At 43.3% G+C, this 19,904-nt stretch overlaps 2 protein-coding genes across 2 annotated transcripts in view; one reads left to right on the plus strand and one right to left on the minus strand.

Annotated features, from left to right (window-relative positions):
* Positions 1-8,908: 8,908 nt before the first annotated feature.
* On the minus strand, positions 8,909-10,853 carry EPM2AIP1 (EPM2A interacting protein 1). Its single transcript, XM_056129117.1, has one exon. It carries the CDS (start codon positions 10,804-10,806, stop codon positions 8,980-8,982), a length of 1,827 nt encoding a protein of 608 aa, XP_055985092.1. The 5' UTR covers positions 10,807-10,853; the 3' UTR covers positions 8,909-8,979.
* A 383-nt stretch (positions 10,854-11,236) lies between these two features.
* MLH1 (mutL homolog 1) overlaps positions 11,237-19,904 on the plus strand; it is a 44,426-nt gene continuing 35,758 nt past the window's right edge. The window contains exons 1-4 of the mRNA XM_056129118.1: positions 11,237-11,363; positions 12,199-12,289; positions 15,843-15,941; positions 18,510-18,583. Coding sequence (XP_055985093.1) covers positions 11,248-11,363; positions 12,199-12,289; positions 15,843-15,941; positions 18,510-18,583 — 380 coding nt within the window. The 5' untranslated portion in view covers positions 11,237-11,247. The remainder of the gene's footprint in view (positions 11,364-12,198; positions 12,290-15,842; positions 15,942-18,509; positions 18,584-19,904) is intronic.

Here is a 19,904-nt window from a genome sequence, read left to right on the forward strand (position 1 = left end):
CACAATCATCCTGTTGTTCGTTGATTGCCTCAAGAAGGCTCCATTAACGTCTCCTTCTTCCTAGCCCTGAGATTTTATTTTATTTTATTTTATTTATTTTTATTTTTTTTTTTTTTTGCTTTTTGGGTCACACCTGGCGATGCACAGGGGTTACTCCTGGCTCTGCACTCAGGAGTTACTCCTGGCGGTGCTCAAGGGACCATATGGGATGCTGGGAATCGAACCCGGGTTGGCTGCGTGCAAGGCAAACGCCCTACCCACTGTGCTATCTCTCCAGCCCCGAGATTTTAAAAGACCCATATTCAATGCTCTTTCAGGGTTAGGAGAATGAGACCCATCATTGTTACTGGTATTTGGCATATTGAGTACGACACGGGAAGTTTGCCAGACTCTGCCGTGCGGACAGGATACTTTCTGTAGCCTGCCAAAAAGAAGTCACCTATTAAAATTAGTAACCAAGGGGAAATTCAGACTAGACACTAGTAATGGCAAAAGATATTCATCAGTAAAGCAAAATAAATGTTTCAGATTAACTTATTATAAAATCAGATCTATTCTGATCCCTGTCCTCAGATTTATTTAATAGAAAATTAGATAGATTTTGTCTGATTCTTTCATGAAGAGATGAGCCCAGACCCAGACTCTACCTAATTCAAGGTAACCAAGAAGTCCTATTTAAGAAGCAGAAGTTTTATTTCACAAAAGAATTCCAGTTTATAAATGTATAAATAGCTAGAAAAATAATTCTACTGCAATCTAAATGGGACAAAAGACTCCACCAACAATGAGTGGATCAAAGACTAGTTGGAAAAGACTGATAGAGAACTTGACAAAGGCAGGATCCCGCTGTAATGGGAACTCAATGACTAATCTCAGTTAGTAAAGCTGGAATAAGTAGACAGTGTGTCACTGGGATGTGAGACAGTTAGGAAGTACCACCTTTCCAGTATTCTAGTCATAAGTGTTATACTTGAGACTAGTCTTCAGCACCAACTTCCAGACTACATAAGATCTGGAGGAAAAAGTAACAAATTAACATAGTGAAGAAAATAAACCCTATATGCTTCCTTGAACACAACAGGAGAGATCCTTGCATGTGGAGCCAGGAGTAAGCCTGAAGCACTGGCCAGGTACAGCTCAAAAGCCAATTTGGTGGAGCATTCTAATAGACCCAGTTTTTTCTGCAAGATGACATAAAAAAAAGTGAAAAACAAAAAACAAACAGCAACAAAAACAATAGGGAGGGCCAGAGTGCACTTGTGCATGGAAGACGCCAGGGTTCAACACCCCCTCACCCCTCTCAAGTAAATATATTTAAAAAAAAAAACCTTTTAAAATGGGGAGCAGGCATTCTGGATTAAATGAGAGTTAAGAGACAGAACAAACATGGTGTGTGAATACTGCCAGCATCCTAATTCGAAGAAACCAAGAATAAAGTCATTGTTGAGAACTGCTGGGGAAAAACTGAATATATAGAACTAGGCATTAGGTTTTGTCTAAGATTTATTGTGTAAAAGTAGCACGGTAATCATATTAGAAAAATTAAAAGAGTAGCAAATAAACAAAAATATAAGTGGAAAAGTTTGGCTGAAAAGTCCAACAAATGAAAAAATATGTACTGAACTTAAGAAGAAAAATAGAAAGCCCAAACACTGAGTTAGAAATATAACCACTAATAATTTAATTAAAAAATAATCAGCACAGTCAGCGCTGTCCTCCCACTGATCATTGATTTGTTCGAATGGACACCAGTAATGTCTCCATTGTGTGACTTGCTGTAAAAGAATGGGATCAGAGATATAACAAGCTGGTAGGGTTTGACCCCTGGGACCCCATGTGGTTCCTTGAGCCCACCAGGAATGATCCCTGCATGCAGAGCCAGGAGTAAGCCCTAAACACTGGCCAGATATGGCCCAGAAGCCAATCTCTTAAAAATTCTAATAGCAAGTCCTAAATTTTAAAACATAAAATCCTTCAAAATTTCATTTGCAAAGACAGAAGAAATTTAAAAATTGGCAAAGAACTACCTATTCTTTTTGGGGATGGGGCTACCAGTGATTCTTTTTTTCTTTTTGGGTCACAATCAGCAATACTTAAGAGGTTACTCCTGGCTCTGCATTCAGCAATTATTCCTGGTGGTGCTTGGGGACCATATAGGATGCCAGGGAATGTACCCGGGTCAGTCACGTGCAAGGCAAACGCCCTACCCACTGTACTATCGCTCCAGCCCCTCCCATTGATTCTTGACCAGTCCGGTGGGACAATGCAAGGACTGAAGGATATGGTTCCAGGGATTACCCAGAGCCTCAGCTGCATGTGGTGATGCTCAGGGGACCATGTAGTACTAAGGATCAGAAAGGAGTTAACTTTGTGTAAGACATGTGCCTTAAAATTGCACTTCTCTTCAGCAACTCCAATCCCAGTTTTTTCAGATCAGCTTTTTAAAACTCTCTAATACCAAGCAATTCTATTCAATTTGTTTCAGAATACACACAACATATAAAAATATTGGGACTGGAGAGGTAATACAGTGGACAAGGTGCTTGTTTTGAATGTGGCTAACCTGGGTTCCGTCCCTAGCACCTGGTACGGACTCCCAAGTCCATCAGGATTGATTCACCCGGAGCACAGAGCCAAAAGCAAACCCTGAGCATAACTGGGTGAGACTCCCTCACCTCCATCACCACCGAAACAAGTATCTAACCTTTATAATATATGCGAATTAATGAAATCCCAAAGAAGTTGATTCTAAAAGGAATTCTCTGAATCACCAAGAAAACTTGTCTCAATTATTAGCTAAAACCAAAGGTAAGACTAAGGATTCTTGGGTCTTTATCCACCTGGCAAATAAGCAGCTCCTTATAAAGAATAGAGGCAGGGGACAATCTGGTAATGACGGCAATGGCAGAGTAAGTAAGGCAATGGAATAGGAATTAAGAAATAGACTTTGTGGGGCTGGAGCAATAGCACATCGGGTGGGGCGTTTGCCTTACACACAGTTGACCTGGATTCGATTCCCAGCATCCCATATGGTCCCCCGCGTACCGCCAGGAGTAATTCCTGAATGAAGAGTCAAGCGTCACCCCTGTGCATGGCTGGGTGTGACCCAAAAAGCAAAAAAAAAAAAAAAAAAAAAAAACCCAGCCTTTGCTTCGGGTTCTTACACAGTTTCTTTACCCATAAAGGAGTTGGAATAGACTTTCTACATACTCTTTAATATTTATTCTATAAAGTATGATTCAGGAGAACCAATGAAAACTTAACCAAGACAGACACAAAGATGTTTATAACAACTTTATTAAAAACCACGAAACAGAAACAAAACAGTAAAACCGGATTCACTAACTGGATTATTGTTATACAACAGATTACTAAGTAAAAAGGAACTGTTGCTACATGCAACAGTGTGGATGACTCACAGACAGTATTTTGAACAAGACACAAAAGTACACAAAAGTTTGCATTTATACCAAGTGAAACAGACAGAAGTTATTCATGGTGATAAAGTTCTGAATAGTGGTTATCTGCATGTGAGTTGGGCTTATGGGGCATTTACAGGTGGGATAGAAATCTTCATATCGTGACTAATAATTTCAAGGGTGTATATAACCCACTGAGCTTTACACTTAGTATTTTTCACACTTTATGTTTTATCTCAAGAAAAGTATTTTGAAAGAAAAGACCTATAATTATATATAACTTAATCAGTAATACTATCTGTCATAATTTTCATTTCTGGGTTTCCTTCCAGGTAACTGAAAGTATTACACATCTTTGATTTTAGCATAAGCATTGATTTGCTTTGGCCAATTAAAGTACTTTAAAGGACTGGAGAAACATATTTTTTTTTGGGGGGGGTGTCAGGTAGACTCCTGATATTCTGTGGACCACTTAATACTCTGAAATTGAACTTAGGGTCTCACACATGCAAAACCTTTTCTCTATTATTTCCCTGGCCCTATCATATTTTTTTTATTACCCAAAACAAGTTAGTATCTGCTTGCTCAGCCCGAATTCAGGGAGTATAAAATTAGGCAGGGATCAGCAAATTTTTTGTGCAAAATGTTCACAAAGAAAATATCTTAAACTTTGAAGACCATATATACTCCCTGTCCCATCGATTCAATTTTGCCATTATAGAGAAAAAGCAACCAGACAGACAAGGCTAGAGCAAAATCCTTAAGTTGTCAGAGAAAAGCCGTGTGAGACCTTAAGATTTCACAATTTTTACTAGTCTATATTAATACAGAAATTTTCAAAAACACTAAAATATTGAGCACTGGCCTCATTGGCAGGCATTCAGGAGATTGCTTTTGGAGGATGAAAGAAATAACTCATGCAGAGAAAATTCATGTTAAGAAGTCAGTAAAACTGTCCCTTGAGAACCTGGTAAATATTTTACTCTTTTAAAACTTTTAGCCACCATGACTTACAATACTATTAATGGTAGGGTTTCTTGCATATAATTCAGACACCACACCCTCCACCAGTGTCTACCTCCCTCCACCACTGAATTTACTTCAACTGAAAGAGAAAAGGGGGGAAGCAGAGATAGGCAAAACAAAATCACTGTAATTGGCTGCTTCTGAAAAAAATACTGGAGAAAGGAACTCACAATGTTTCCATTTACATACAAAAAGAAAAGAAAAACAGATTGCACAAAATGAAGTACTTACTGAGTAGAATGAGGCCGCTTCTTGATACCAAGATAAAAATGAGAAATTCTTTAATCCAAAGGTGAGTAAAACTCAGTTTTGCAGCAAGGATGACATTACTAGATGACTACAGTATCTGTTAAGATCTCTTAAATGAATTAAAAGTGCCTCAGACTGAAAATTCATAAGTTAACAGCAAAATACTATTCCTTCAATTGGACAAACTCAAAAGAACTGAGGGTCTGGCTTTCCCATGAAGCATGAAGGCTCCAGGCACACAGAAACTAAGACATATAAACAGGAAAGCAAAGAACAAAGCAAATCTACATCACATTGTTACTTGGGCTCATTATCCTTGGGAGTTCTTTTCACTCTTCTCTGCAAGTAGAAAAGCAAGTGAACCAAATGTCTATCTAATGATACAAACACTGAATCCATTCTTCTAAAATTTTGTTAAAATTTACCTAAAGTTCCAGAAAAGCTAAAATAAGAAAAATAAACAGGTTATTTTCTCTTGGGGTTGATGCTTACAGGATATTAACAGTAGGTGGTATTATGTTTCTCCATTATTGAATACAATTATGAAAGGAATTTTTTTTTTACTAAATCCTTGTCCAGTACTCCATCCAGGTTCTTTTGAAAGTCTGTCTCTATAGAAAAATATTTAAAAACACGAAAACTTCTAAGAAGGTAAAGAGTTCATTCATGTCACAGTGGATTACGTGTACATTTGGGTACATTTGGGTTTGAATCCTTTAATACTTCGTTTTACAAGAGCAAATTGCAACCTAAGTTTGTTTCCTCAATATTTACGTAAGTGTAATGAAAGTAATGTGTCAGCACACTGAGCCAAATTTTGAGAATGCGAAGTCACATAAAATTCAGTCTTTCTTAATTTGTGGTATGTAAAATGGGCAGAAATACTGTGAGGTTTAAATAAGACTCTGGAGAGGGTTTTAACAGTTGCAAAATACTAAACAAGTATATATTCATCCAAACATTTATTAATATGCTGGGTAGTCTGCCCTTTTAAAGCTTACAGTCTAGCAGTGATGAACAAAAAGCAACAAAGTGCGCTTTAAAAATATGGTTAGAAGTAAACAATATTTCAGTAATAGGGCCATCTGGCCTAAGGGACAATGAGGTGGGCTCCAAGCAAATGCTAAGTAAACTGAAAGTGCAAAGCTCAAGAGAAATCTGTACACTACCTGACCACCAATCAGCGGTGAAAGCAGCTGAGTGCTGACTACAGCTTCTAGAACTCAAGAGTCAAAATCAAGGAAGGGAGACTCATAAATATCTTGCTGTAATTTAGGTCAGCTGTCAGTCTGGATTAGGACAGTATCACCATGAAAGCAATAACATTTTACACATTAGACTTAACAGAATGGTTTTGGGAGCGGAGATGATGGATGAAGAGAGAAAAGTCATGGATAATTTAGTCTTTGGCTCAGGCAAAGGCAACTGAATGGCTGGTGGTGGTTGTACCACATATTAAAAAGGAAACACAAAAGGAGGTGTGGGTTTTGGGGGGAAGATCAATGACATGAGATAGCCAAATGGATTTCAGTTAGCAATGAGACATGTGAACTAGGAACTCTCAAGAAAGGGGGTATGAATTTGACAGTCCTTTGCATGAGTTGCTAACTGAAGTCATGGAAGATGAAATCAGAGAGATGATGGATGATGTAGACTAAGCCTAAGACAACATTTTAAAACTCTAAGAACATATTGAAGGGAAAGAAGTGCCTGCAATGAAGACTGAGAAAAAGCACCTAGAGATGGCAACCCCAAAGCCCGAGTAAACAAGTATTTTATGGGCGGGGTAAGTCTATTGACAAGGCCAAGACAAGCTTATGAGAGCTGTCTGAATGGCAACATGAAAGAATGGGAGTATTTCCAAAAACTTAGCAGGAATGGGAAATACGAGGACAAAACTTTTTTTTTAACGTGCCTATTTTAACAATCCACTGATTCAAGACTAGTAACCCCTTTAAGGAAAAAACAAAACAAAACCTGCCATGCAATTAGATACTTAGTACAGAAAACAGTAACATACACTTAAAAAAAAAGGCAAAAACAAGACTATGTTCTAGCAAACTCTATTGTTTAGAGCTGATTTAAATCCTTGATTTATAGGTCTCCCACCCTACCCCTCCCACCCTGTTCAGTGACTACATGATGCAAACTAATTTTATTATCACTTTAAGCAAAATATATACTAAAACTCCATAAAATGTACAAGACCTTAGTATTCGGAGAACTAGGGTTAGAAAGCAGCTTTTAGGCCTTCTAAACATTCTTTCAATAAAGCTTTTGTCACCCAAAAGTGTACTCCAAACTATTGGGAAATTGATATTCTTTTTTTGGAGGAGGGGAGGGTGTTCTGTTTTTTCACTGTGCTACTTCTCCAGATATTTAAGCTTATTTCTATTAAAATCCTAACTTGACCTTTCTTGATAAATAGCTTAATATATATAGTATAATATATATAAAACACTTGTTCTTCTGACCTGACTGTAACAGAATAATACCTTTAATCTGGTTCATTATCAGTTACCAATTTCAAAATACTATTACCAATTAAAAAATACTATTGGGAGCTACTAACATCCATGAAGACCTTTACTGCATCTTATCAGCCAAAGTCACACACCTTCCCTATCAAGTATTGTCCAGTTTGCCCAACTTCTTCTAATTTAGATTCTGTGATGTAGTATGTAGATAATTCTCCCTGTCCTTCAATGTAACAGCTGACACTGGGAATACTCGGGCACTATGGGAAGGATAACTTCATATGTCAGGCTACCTTACAGAGGTTTTATTGGGGTGGGGGTCATCCAGCTCACCAGGGAGCAGAACCCTTCCCTAACCCCCAAAGTCACTACCGGAGTCCCCATCAGTTTCCTGATACCTGTTGGGAGTAGGAGTGATTGCCTCTTCCTGGGAACCTTTGAAACAATTTTGTTTCTTTGTTTCTTAGCACCTATTTTGGTCAGCCAGGAATCAATTTCTCCTAAATTCTCAGTACCATGGCTACTTAAATTTCCTGTGTTAGTGACTATAGAGAATAACATGTTATAGCCAGAACTTCTACAAGTTTTCAAACTGTATTTGGAAAATCTGTAAGTGAGATATTGTTTTTCAATCATTTTAATTATTTGGCTTCACTCTTAAGTTTTTCGTAGTTAACAGAAACTTCAAAATTACTGCTTAGCATAAAGCAGATGTCTCATTAGAAGCAGAGAATTGCTACAATCTGAAAAAAAGCTGATGCTTGAGTTAAATATTTCTTCTTGTACACTGCCAACTGCACAGTGTATGGAACCATTTCAAATTCTAGAATACACTTATTTCCTGGAGCTAAAACTCATTATAGTACCTTAAATGGTTTCCTATAAACAGTTTTATAAACATCCAGGCAGTTAGGACAAATAAGCTAAAATATCTTCCTCACCCTGTACAGCAAAATTATTTTTCCTCACCCTGTACAGCAAAATTATTTTTCCTCATCCTTTTTAACAAGGCCAAATTCTGATCTACAGATTTACTAATGGTCAAACGTTACCAGTCTATACTTACTTACCACAGTCCTTTAACAAGTAAGCTGATGAAACAAACAGCTCCCTACTCTGAAAAATTCAGAGGGCACCTCCAACAATTAGTTTGATCTCCAAACTATAGGAAACCTCCTACATCAAAAACTTAAAAAAAAAAAAAAATGATTCCTGCTCCTCTCACTAAACAATTATCTGATTACTTTTTCTATTAGTAATATCACTACCACCAAGTGAATGGAGGGGCTCTGACAAGAAGGAAATCTACCAATATCAAGTCAGACCCAGAAACATATTAAAAAAAAAAAACATTTTGACAGACAAAATACCTCCCCTGGATGTATGTTTTTCCACTTCAGGAACTTCTGAACTTCTAAGTTCCTGCCAACTGTCTCAAATGACATACATTTAAGGAGTTGGTAACGACAGATATCTGTATTTTAACACTTAAGGAGCTAAATGTTCTTTCATACATCTTAAAAACAGACTTCAAACATATCATCAGTACCAAACTTCTTAAAAAAAATAACTATACCATAAACGCAAAAGACAAAGACTTTGTCATTAAATTAAGTTTTTAAACCAGGTGTTCTAAAGTGTTCCAGGTTTCTTGAGAAGGGGAAAAAAATTAAGGTAAAAGAAAACAAACCAAATCTCAAAATTTGAACACAGATCAATTTAAATCTGGTAAAGTCTGAAAAATAAGAATAAACATTTGCTTTCACACCGGGTTACTGTGGCTCATTTGAGTGCTGCAGTACCCAGGCTCAGGGAGGGGTCTGGTTCCTCCCTCTCACCAGGTCATCCCAGTGTGGCTCTAGCTCAGTCGTGGCGATCCTAAATAGGGCCTGGAGATGCTCATCTGACAGCGGCCGGCTCAACGTGTGCTGGTTGCGAGTCAAGTAAGCAAAGGCCTTTTCGCAGATTTGGTTGCTATCGAACAAGGACGCCACCTTACAGGCCACCCCTTTGATGATGGGGTAAGACTCTGCAGACAAACCTGCATAGAACTGCCCCAGGTCCTTGACTCTGTACTCATTCCAGAGGTTGGTGTTGGCCTGAAGTTTGGTGAGCTCCATGCGAACAGAAATGGGAGCGTACTCAGGCTTGAAGTTAAAGGGATTCGCAAAAAGTTCCAAGTCCTTCTTAATGAACCTGAGGTCCTTGAAGTGCCTCTCGAACTCTTTCTGCAGGCGACAGATCACCACCCGGTACCGCTCGGGATCAAATATTTTCTCGTCCTCTTTGAGACGCTGCTTAAGCTCATCCACCACTTCTCTCAAGGCAGCAAAGTGTGTGAGGTTCTTCTCCTCTATGTGCCTCTGCAGCAGACCCAGCTTCGCTTCAAAGGTGCAGACGTGGTCGAAGGCGACGGCGGCGAACACCTTACTAACGCCCAGCAGGTCACTCAGCTCTCCGAGTTGCTCCATGATGTCCACCAAGAAGCCGAAGTCACAGAGCCACTTCTTGTCGGTGAAATGCACCGTGGTCGCCCCGATGGAGACCAAGAACGCCTCGATCTCTTTCCGGAGGGAAAAGATGAGCTTCAGGGTCTTCCCTCTCCGCAGCCAGTTGTTGAGGCATCGCCCGTTCACCCGCTCGCCGTGCTCCGACTCCGAGTCATGCAGCAGGTCCCGAAACTCCGGCCGCCGCACGCCGCGGGTCTTGATGAGCACCACCCACTCGGACACGGTGTTGATGATCTGGCTCACGTCCACGTCGTAGGAGGTCAGCAGCTCCAGGTGGTGCAGGCCCGAGTAGTGGATGACGTTCCAGCAGTTGGGGCTGACCGCCTTCTCGCGCATGTAGGACACCAGCCCCGAGTTCTCGCCCACCATCCGCAGCGTGTGCGTGGTGCTGAGCCCCACCATGCGCTGCAGGCTCAGCCCGGCCGTCTGCAGCGCCTCCAGGATGGCAGCCATGAGGGCCCCCACGCTGAAGTGCTGCGTCAGGTTGACCAGGGTCAGCAGCTCCTCCTGCACCTGCAGGTCCTGGTCCACGCCGCGGACGAAGACCAGGAGGTAGTTCTCGTAGGCCACGAAGGCCTGGTCGTCCAAGGCCAGCGAGTAGGCCTTGTAGTCCTTGGTCCGCTGGTAGAGCTGGCCGCGGAGGTTGCGGTCGATGTTCAGGACCCTCTGCCGGGTGATCTCGGGCGAGAAGTCGATGCTGTCCAGGACGCTCACGTGATCGGGCAGCACGTCCCGCAGCATCACCTCCATGCACTGGGACACGAAGTCGCCCTCGCCCCAGCCGCGCCCCTTCAGGGCCAGGAGGCGCGCGAGCCCCAGGCCCGCGCGCGCCGCCCGCTCCTCGGGGGTGAGCTGGGCCACCGGTGGGGCGTCGCCCTGCCGCAGCCGCTCCACCAGGGCCGCGCGCTCGCCCTCCGCCACGTACCGCTCGTAGTGCTCGTGCTCGGCCTCGTAGTGGCGCCGAACGTCGCGCTCGCGGGTGGCGACCACCACGCGCCGGCAGACCAGGCACAGGGCCCCCTCGCCCTCTGGAGGCTCCACCACCAAGTAACGCTGGGTCCACTCGGGCCGGAACACCTTGGTCTCGTCGACTTCCATTCTGCTCCTCTTGGGAGACACCCACATACTAATTGGAAGCCACGGGAGCGGGGCCGACCCGAGGGAGGGCGCAGAGAAAAGGGGAGGTACTGGCACCGACGCCAAGCGCCGCCTCGCTCCTGCGCCTGATCACCCCAGCGGGGGACTCCAGCCTCCGGCGGGGGCCTCCTCCGTTCCCATACGATGGAGATTTCGTTTGCGTTATCGGAAGGAGCCAATAGGAAAAGCGCGCAGTGATTTCTAGCGCGCAGGCGCACATCCGTCTAGCTAGCGGGACCCAGGCACCCGCGGACTTCAGATGCTTGACTGACGTGAGAGATGCCCAGCCAGGAGCTTCCCAGCTCCGAGAGGCGGGGCGGAACGGAGCAAGGGGGCGTTGCAGGAAGGGCGTGTCCTCCAGGGCCCGCAGTGATTGGCTACGGGCACTTCCGGGCACATCACGTTGGGATCTGGGACGCGCGCGGCAAAATGTCTCTGGTCGCGGGAGTAATCCGTAGGCTGGACGAGACCGTGGTCAACCGCATCGCGGCGGGGGAAGTCATTCAGCGTCCGGCGAACGCAATCAAGGAGATGATTGAGAACTGGTATGGGTGGGAGTGTGTGTGTGTAGGGAGGAGTCGGGCTGGGCCGGGGGAGACGAGTACCTGCAGCCCGGCAGTGGGTGGATGCGTTCTGGGGACCAGCTTTCGGCGGCGGAGGATTTGGGTTCCTGCCTTCTCCCGGGTCCCCAGGGTCTTGAACTCTTTCGTGAGGCAGATTTCTCAGGCCCACTCAGAGGGACCCTTTCTCTCAGTGCTCTTGCACTGATGCCATAAAGTGTAGAGGGGGCAGAGGATGCGTTTCAGAATTGCTTATGCAGAAGTGCAGAAGTTGTGAATTTTGAAATGCATGCTTTTTCTTTCTTTCTTTTTTTTTTTTTTGCTTAATCCAGAAGTCACCTAGACATATTCTAGACTACAATTCATTTTGAGTTTTACCCTAAATAAGTTGGACAGATCAAGGGTTCCTTACTCCGTGTTTTCCCAACCTTTGGGCGGTAGGGGTGGGCATGTCAAAGACACCCGTTTTCATGAGCTTTGGAGTGAATTGGGAAGTTCAGAATTACCTCGAAGTGTGCTGGAAGAGGTTAAAAACGTGTCAAAAGGAGAGTGGTTTATATCGCAGATTCAGCATAGCGACTCAGTGAGAGCCTTTGCGTTGAGAGTAAGTTTGATTGTTGATTTTGTTCAGTCAGGTTGAAAATGCTCCCCTGCCTCTCCTCTCCCACCCAGCCTGGTTTGCTTACACAGTTTAGCTAAAATCTCTACGACACAGGAAGAGCAGGCTGATCAGATTCTCTGTGTATCTGGAATTTGTTATCTCTGGGCTCACCTTTAAGTTGGTGTGGATTAAGACCTTTTGTCCTGTTTGATTTACCAGTTTAGATGCAAAATCCACAAGTATCCAAGTAGTGGTTAAAGAAGGAGGCCTGAAGTTGATTCAAATCCAAGACAACGGCACTGGGATCAGGGTAAGTAAAACCTGAGACGACCTAGATGTCTGTGTGCTTTGTGTGCTGTAGCTGTGGGCAAGGGGCAGAACCTTTCCCCTGTTTTTTTTTTTTTTAGGTTTTTTTTTTTTGTGGATATAATTTGGGGGGCTGAAATGTTAAATATCAGCCATGAATATTTATTGAGTACCTGTTCTGTGCTCGCCCTCCCAGGGGAATAAGGACATCAAGGAATAAGTCACATTTGGAAGATGATCGTTCCGTGCAGGGAAAAGAATATATACAAAACCCACAAAATGGAAGCAAAGAGACCAGTGCGTGTGAGAGCAGGTTGATGCAGTGGAAGAATAGCAGGAGATGAAATCGGAAGGATAGAAGTGAAGCAAGCTGGTAGGACCTTGGGGGCCAGTGTAGATAGTTTGGCTTTGACTCTGAATTTGATGAAATGCTAGTGGAGGGTTTTTGAGTAAAGAGGTGATGTGGCCTGTGAAATTTAAAAAAAAAACAAACAAAAACTGTCTTTAGTGCTCCAAAGAGACAGTCGTAGGACAGGATAGAGGCAGTGAGGAGGTTCTGAGAGAGGGTAATGGTATCATCTGTACAGTAGATAAGTGAGAAGCAGTGATAGGGATGGGGGAGATAGCTCAGAGAGTTTGTGCATTTGCTGTACTTTCCAGGGGCCTGGCTGGATTCCAGACACCACATATTTCCCCAGCACCGTATGAGTAACACTGAGCCAATGGAAGTCCTTGGTCACCATTGAATATGACCTCTTCCCCTCCCCCCCCTCCCCCACCTTCTAGCCCGCCATCCAAAAAGGAAAAATAAAACCAGTGGTAATCTAGATTGATTTTGAAGACTCCGTTTCCAGAGTTTTGTTCGTGAACTAAGAGGAGTGAAGATTGGTTTCCAGGCCTGGGGATATAGCTCAGTGGTAGAATATTGCAGGCATTGATGCCTAGTAACCCCAGCCATGCTGAGTTCAGTTCCTACATTCCTTTGAGATTCGGGATTCCCTTGTGCCACAACAAGAAGCGCATGTTAGCACTGCGATTAAAGCGTGTGACCCCCAAGCAAGCCTCACAAGCAGGTGTGCAACCCCCGTCATTGCAACAGCAACAAAGGGAAGGGAAGTGGGGACATTTCAAATTTTGGGTCTCTGTAAATGAGATTTAAAAAAAAAAGGTTGCTGTATGTTAATGATGAGAAAGAGCATGGAGAGAAACAGGCTTGGGGGATCGTCAGAAATTCATCTGGAACACGTTAAATTTTCAGCGCCTGTTACTTGGACATGTGTGCATCCAGAATACAGAACAGAAATTTGGGATGGAGAAAAAATTTGGTGTATTGCATTTTCATGGTATTAAAAGTCAAGAGCTGGCATTAAAAGATGCCCAATATCATTAGTCATCAGTACAAACTAAAACTGCAGTGTGATATTACTTGACACCTATTAGAATGTTTACTGTTTTTTAAGAATAATAAAATAACAAGGGTTTGCAAGGATGGTGAGAAATTGTAACCCTCATGCATTGCTGGTGGATTGTAAAATAGTGCATTTGCTCTGGAAGATGGTGTGGTGACGTCTCAAAAACTTAAACTGAAATGTCACGTAATCTGGCTGTTCCACTTCCAGGTAAAAATGACGCAAAAGCGAAGGCATTAGTGTTGAGGAATTTGTACTCCCATGTTGGGCTGGAGCAATAGCACAGGGGGTAGGGCGTTTGCCTTGCACAAAGCTGACCTGAGTTCGATTTCTCTTCTTCTCTGGGAGAGCCTGGCAAGCTACCAAGAGTATCTCGCCTGCACAGCAGAGCCTGGCAAGCTCCCCATGAAGTGTTCTATATGCCAAACACAGTAACAACAAATCTCACAACAAAGACATTACTGGGCCCACAATGAATGAACAATGGGAGAACAGGGCTATAGTGCTACAGTACCCCCATGTTAGAGCAACACATGTCAATGGACAAACAAAATATAAGTGAAAATGAATGAAATTTTAAGACCTACTGTAACTTGAATGAACTTTTAAGATATGCTAAGTGATGTAAGATATTTTCAATAGATCTAATATGATCTCTCTTCCATGGGGTTCCTAGAGTATAGTCAGATTCTGATACTGGAAGCAGAATGGGGGTTACAGGAAACACGGAGGAAAAGGGAATGAAGATATACTGTTAATGAATATTGAGGCTAGGAAGATAATAGAATTCTCTAAATAGTTGATGGTAATGGTTGCACAGCAGTGCATATCATGCTACAGAGCTGTATACCTAGAAATGATCAAACTGGATTAAAGGTAGGCCCAAGACCTGAATAAAGGTTTTTTGCAAAGAAGATAGAAAGGGCCTGCAGATGGCGCCAGAGAGACATAGTCCAGGGGATTTGGCACTGCCTTGCGTGCCACCCAACCCTGATTTGTTACCCCTGGCCCAGCATAAGTTCCTATGCACACTGCTGGATGTGGGCCAGATATCCCCTTACCCCACAAGTTACATAGCCAGCACTTACAGGAAAAGAAGCTTAGAAGAAAATGTAGGTTAAAAACTCCAATGAGATATCACCACTACCACCCATACTCATAGACCTCTTAAAATGGCTGTTATAGGGGGGAAAGAAAATCAAATAGCTAATGTTAGCAAAGTTGTAGAGAAAAGGAAACCATTGAACAGTGGGTTGATGGGAATGCGACTTGCTGTAGCCACTATGGAAAACATCTCTCACTAACTTGAAAATAGAAGTACCACGCGACACAGCATTTCCAACTTCTATGAGCATATAGAAAGAAAACAAAAAAATGATCTGGAAAAAATATGTGAAATCACTTGTTTTTGTAGCATTTCTTACAATAACCAAGATCTGGAAACCGCCTGTGTTCATTGGTGTGTGTATGTGTGTGTGTGTGTGTGTGTGTGTGTGTTTTATGAAGATGACTTGTATAGACAATTGAATGTTCGTCAGTCATTTTAAAAAGTGCAGTTATGGTATTGCATGATTGCATGTATTCCAAGTCACCCCTGAGTAGCACCCTTGTAGCCCCCAAACACCCTGGACCCTGGACATGTAGGTCAAACTCCTCCAGTCATAGCTCCTAAAAACAAAAATCCTGCCATTTATAACAACAAAGATTGACCTTGAGTGCATTAGGCTGAGATAGGTCAGATAATAAAAGAGGGATGCTGTCATCATGGAAAATATGCATGGTGATGGATGATGTTGATTACATCATTGCACATGTAGAAGATACTAAGTTTGCTGTCCTCCAGACCTTAGTGTTTTGTTTTGAGTCATGAGAGATTTAGTAAGAACATCAAGAGAGTGAATGTAGTTACAGCCTAGGTCTCAGGCTGCTCTCTGGGCTTACTTGACTCTTTGAGGAGATGAAGACCAACAAATGAGACTCATAGGAGAGATGAATGGTAAAGGAGGAATGCTGGACTTGTGACATTATGGTTGCCACATTGGAAAGTGCATGTGAGGCTCAAAACTTCTCTCCAAGGAGGGATTTCTCCTTGGGTTCACTTGGGAAGATTTAAAGGATACATCATTACCTATTTCTGGTATCTTTTAGAAAGAAGATCTGGATATTGTATGTGAGCGATTCACTACAAGTAAATTGCAGTCCTTTGAGGATTTAAGTAAAATTTCTACGTATGGCTTTCGTGGTGAGGTAAGCTAAGGGTTAAAGGAATGTGTCAAATACTCTCCTGATAACATTTCTGTCATGTGTCAGTATGTTTCTCCACAGAGGTACATAGGCTACAAAGCAGGATGTCTGGGGCCAGAGTGATAGATCGCAGTGATAGCTTCTTGCCTTGCATGCCAGGTTCCATCTCTGGCATTCCCTATGGTCTCTTGAGCCCGCCAGGAGTGATCCCTGAGCACAAAGCCAGGAGTAAGCCCTGAGCACAGCAGGATGCTAAACCCACCAAAAAAAAAAAAAAGGAGGTTTGGTCATGTGTTCATACTGGTTTTTTTGTTTGTTTGTTTTTTAATTAAAAAGCAGCTGTTACTCATTGCAAATCAAATCAGAAGAGTCTTGTCCCTAGCACTGTGGCTCAGTGTGAGCCTCAAATTGCTTCAGATAAGGACAATTTCTGACCGTTTGTCACGAGGCAAATAAATGCAGCTCCTGATTTGAAGTATACCTCAGGTCAGATCCCGAGAGAACAGTGTCCCTCTGGCTTTCCCACTTCCCAGGTTAGTTTCTAAGCCCGTGACCCCAGAGTGCTGGCCTAGCTGTATGCCATCTGTCGGGATGCTATTTCACTATAACACACAGGGGAGATTTCATTGAGGGCTGTTTGTGTACTGCCCAAGCTCTCGGCATTGGTTTCTGTGGAATCTGTTGCCCTTGACCATGACTGGAGAAGCTGCCTTCTGTTATTTCCCTGTTGTGCCATTGAGAAAACTGAGGCTGAGTGTGTGCTTCTCCATAGTCGCATTGTGGAGAACCGAACCCCGGCAGTGTGACCCAGAGGCCTTCATGGTCCACTTGCTCCATCACCGGAGCAGAGGGCCCTGGAGCAGCAGGACCTCTCGGTGGCACCCCCTCTTCCTGGCACTTCCGTGTAGACTGTAGTGTGTAGATGGAATGTCCTTTATTACTGAGGTCTCAAAAATCATTTACATTTCTAGTGATGACAATTAAATTGCATAAACCAGGGAAATCCGCTGAGACCCCATAAAGAACTGAAGCTGCCAGCCTGTGTCCCATGGCCCCTGAGATATACTCACTCAATATTTGTATATGCCGCGATGCCATCCTGAAAGGAGATGCCCATTTCAAAGACTCAGGAGACCATTCTTGCCTAAGGAATAAAATTTTCGTGGATTTAATTAATTCATTTTTTATACATCTGGAGTGGATGGGAGCTGCTCCTGGCAGTGCTTTGTGGACCATTTGGTGCTGGGGATTAAACCCAGACCTCCTGCATGTAAAGCAGCCACTCCAACCTATTAAACTATCTCCCCAGCCTCTGAAATTCTAAATCAGTCTAATGGGTTTATTTAGAATTTGTGTTTTTACAAATGAATTTGCTTAGGAAATAGAATATTGAATAGTACCTATTTTGTTACTGTTACCCATTTATTTGATAACACCATTTTGATTACCCACTTGAGCCATTTCTGAAGCTAAGGAAGCTAAGTTTTAAAATCTTTAGAAGAGGAGCCAGGAGGGATGGTCCGGGTGGCTGGAGCACAGGTGTGGCTTGCAGGGGGCTTCCTGGCTCCATTTCCAGCACCACATGACTCTTGAGAACTACCAGGTGTGGCCCTGGTGACTCCCCACACTGCTGGGGGAGGGGGTGCCCAGAAACAAAAAAAAACTTACTGGAAAACAAATGGTTGAATGTTTCATTGAGCATTCCTGCATTTCTGTCATCTGCACATAGTTGTTTTGTTCTACTGGGCCACACCTGGCAGTGTTCAGGATTATTCCTGGCTCTGCACTCAGGAGTCAGTCCTGATGGTGCGTAGGGGACCATAGAGGGTGCCCAGGTCGGCTGCATTTAAGACGAGAACTTCACCCACTATACCATCACTCTGATCTTTGCACACAATTATTAGGAGCACATTCATCTTTGGTGTGTTTCCTTTTGGCCTCTTTATCCTAAGAATAGCACAGCGGGTAGGGCGTTTGCCTTGCACGCAGCCAACATGGCCAACCCCGGTTCGATTCCTCCACCCCTCTCCGAGAGCCCAGCAAGCTACTGAGAGTATCTCGCCTGCACTGCAGAGCCTGGCAAGCGCCCCGTGATGTATTCAATATGCCAAACACAGTAGCAACAAGTCTCAAAATGGAGATGTTACTAGGCCCGCTCGAGCAAATCGATGAACAACGGGGGACCGTGCTACCATGCTATCCTAAGAATATGCTTTAGATTCACTTCTTTTTTCTTGAGGGCCGCATGCCAAGGACAGGGCTTACTCTTTCCTCTGTGCTCACTCCAAAACAGGGCTCACTCCTGGCAGGGCTCAAGTGACTGCACATTGTGCTGGAGATCAAACTCAGGTGGGGTACATGCGAGACAAGCTCCCTACCCGCTGTCCTGTCACTCTGGCCCTAACGATTCATTTTGATAGCCTCCTCTGTTGTTGTTGTTTTTTAAGTGTCATAAAAATGTGTGGTTGCCTTTAACTGATTCAGATTGAGAGAGGCAATTTAGATGGCCTTTCCTTTAATAACATGAAGGGTGTCCCACCAGTGAGTGATTCTTTTCCTTTCCTTTTTTAGGCCTTAGCCAGCATCAGCCATGTGGCCCACGTTACTATTACGACCAAAACAGCTGATGCAAAGTGTGCTTACAGGTATGATGTTAATGCATATTCATTCTAACATTCCTTCTTTCAGGATGTTAAAAATAAAGAGAAAAGGCATGCACTGTCTACAGTAAAGTGTGCCTTTTCAAAGCTATGTTATTTAAACACCAGTATTCTTGTTTTTTCCCCCTTTTGGGGGCATGGGGTAAGGTATGTTGGGCCACACCGAGTGGTGCTCAGGGGGCTACTCCTGGCTCTACTCGCAGAAGTGACCTTTGTTAGTACTCCAGAGACCATACATGGCTTCAAACATTGAACCATCAAGCTTGGGTTGGCCACATGCAAAAGTGCCTTAACCCCAGGCACCATCTCCCTAGTCTCAGTATCCTTGGGCAAGTTTTTTTTTTCCTCTCCCTATGAATTAGTTGCTAACCTATGGGGTGATTTTTTTTAATTACTATTATTTATTGATCAAACACCCATCCCTTCACCAGTGTACATTTTCCACCACCAAGAACCCCAATATACCCCCTTTCCCACCCCTCCCTCTGCCTGTGAGGCAGATGATTTCCACTTAACTCTCTCTCTCTACTTTGATTACATTCATTATTTCAACAAAAGATGCACCATTATTATTTGGAATTTTCCCCCAACAATCAGACCTGCTGAAAAGGCATCGTGAAATAATTTGTTTTCTGTTGCTGGTTATGAAGAGCATATGATGTCACGTGGCCGCAGTAGCTTTGGATTTCTGATATTTTACTAATTAAGTGTAGAGGGATTTCTGCCCAAAGCCTCTGGGTTCTGAATTGGGTCCGTGTGTCTCTGGGGCCATGACCGTGCCCCAGAGCAGGAGTGATAATTAAGGAATCTTAGTCTTAAAAAAAAAAAAAAAACAAGGTGTCTCATAGCACAAGTGCTTTGCAAGGTCTGTTACGGAGGTGTTCTTAGAGGAGCGAGCTTGCCCTACTGTTAGCCTGCCTCTCTACCCGTTCCTCTGTTCCACCTGGATAACAAACAGGTCCATAGTGACTAGGAAGCCCAGGGAGCCAGTTCCTTAGTGGCACAGTGAGCCACCTTGTGGCCGCTTATCACCATGCATGCCTGTGCTAACCTGTCACCCTGCAGGTGGCCTCTGATTGCCTATTGTACTGGGATAATTTTCAGAGAGAGAAATAACTTTGGAACAGAACAAAAATGGATTTGGGCTCATCAGACATAGACCTTTGTTTTTAGAGGCACTGGCCAGTCACTAGTGGAAGACAAATAGGCATACTTAATTCATTCCCCCAACCCCCTCCAGGGGGATTTTTAAAAAATCAGATTTTAAAATTAATATAAAAATGAATGTAAGCCATCAAGTGTGACT

The sequence above is a fragment of the Sorex fumeus genome, unplaced genomic scaffold, assembly GCF_029834395.1.
Source record: "Sorex fumeus unplaced genomic scaffold, SorFum_2.1 ptg000072l, whole genome shotgun sequence".
Lineage (NCBI taxonomy): Eukaryota > Metazoa > Chordata > Mammalia > Eulipotyphla > Soricidae > Sorex > Sorex fumeus.

What these genes read in the sequence shown, in the direction of transcription:
- EPM2AIP1 (XM_056129117.1), bottom strand. Translation starts at nt 10,806, where the DNA reads ATGTGGGTGTCTCCCAAGAGGAGCAGAATGGAAGTCGACGAGACCAAG.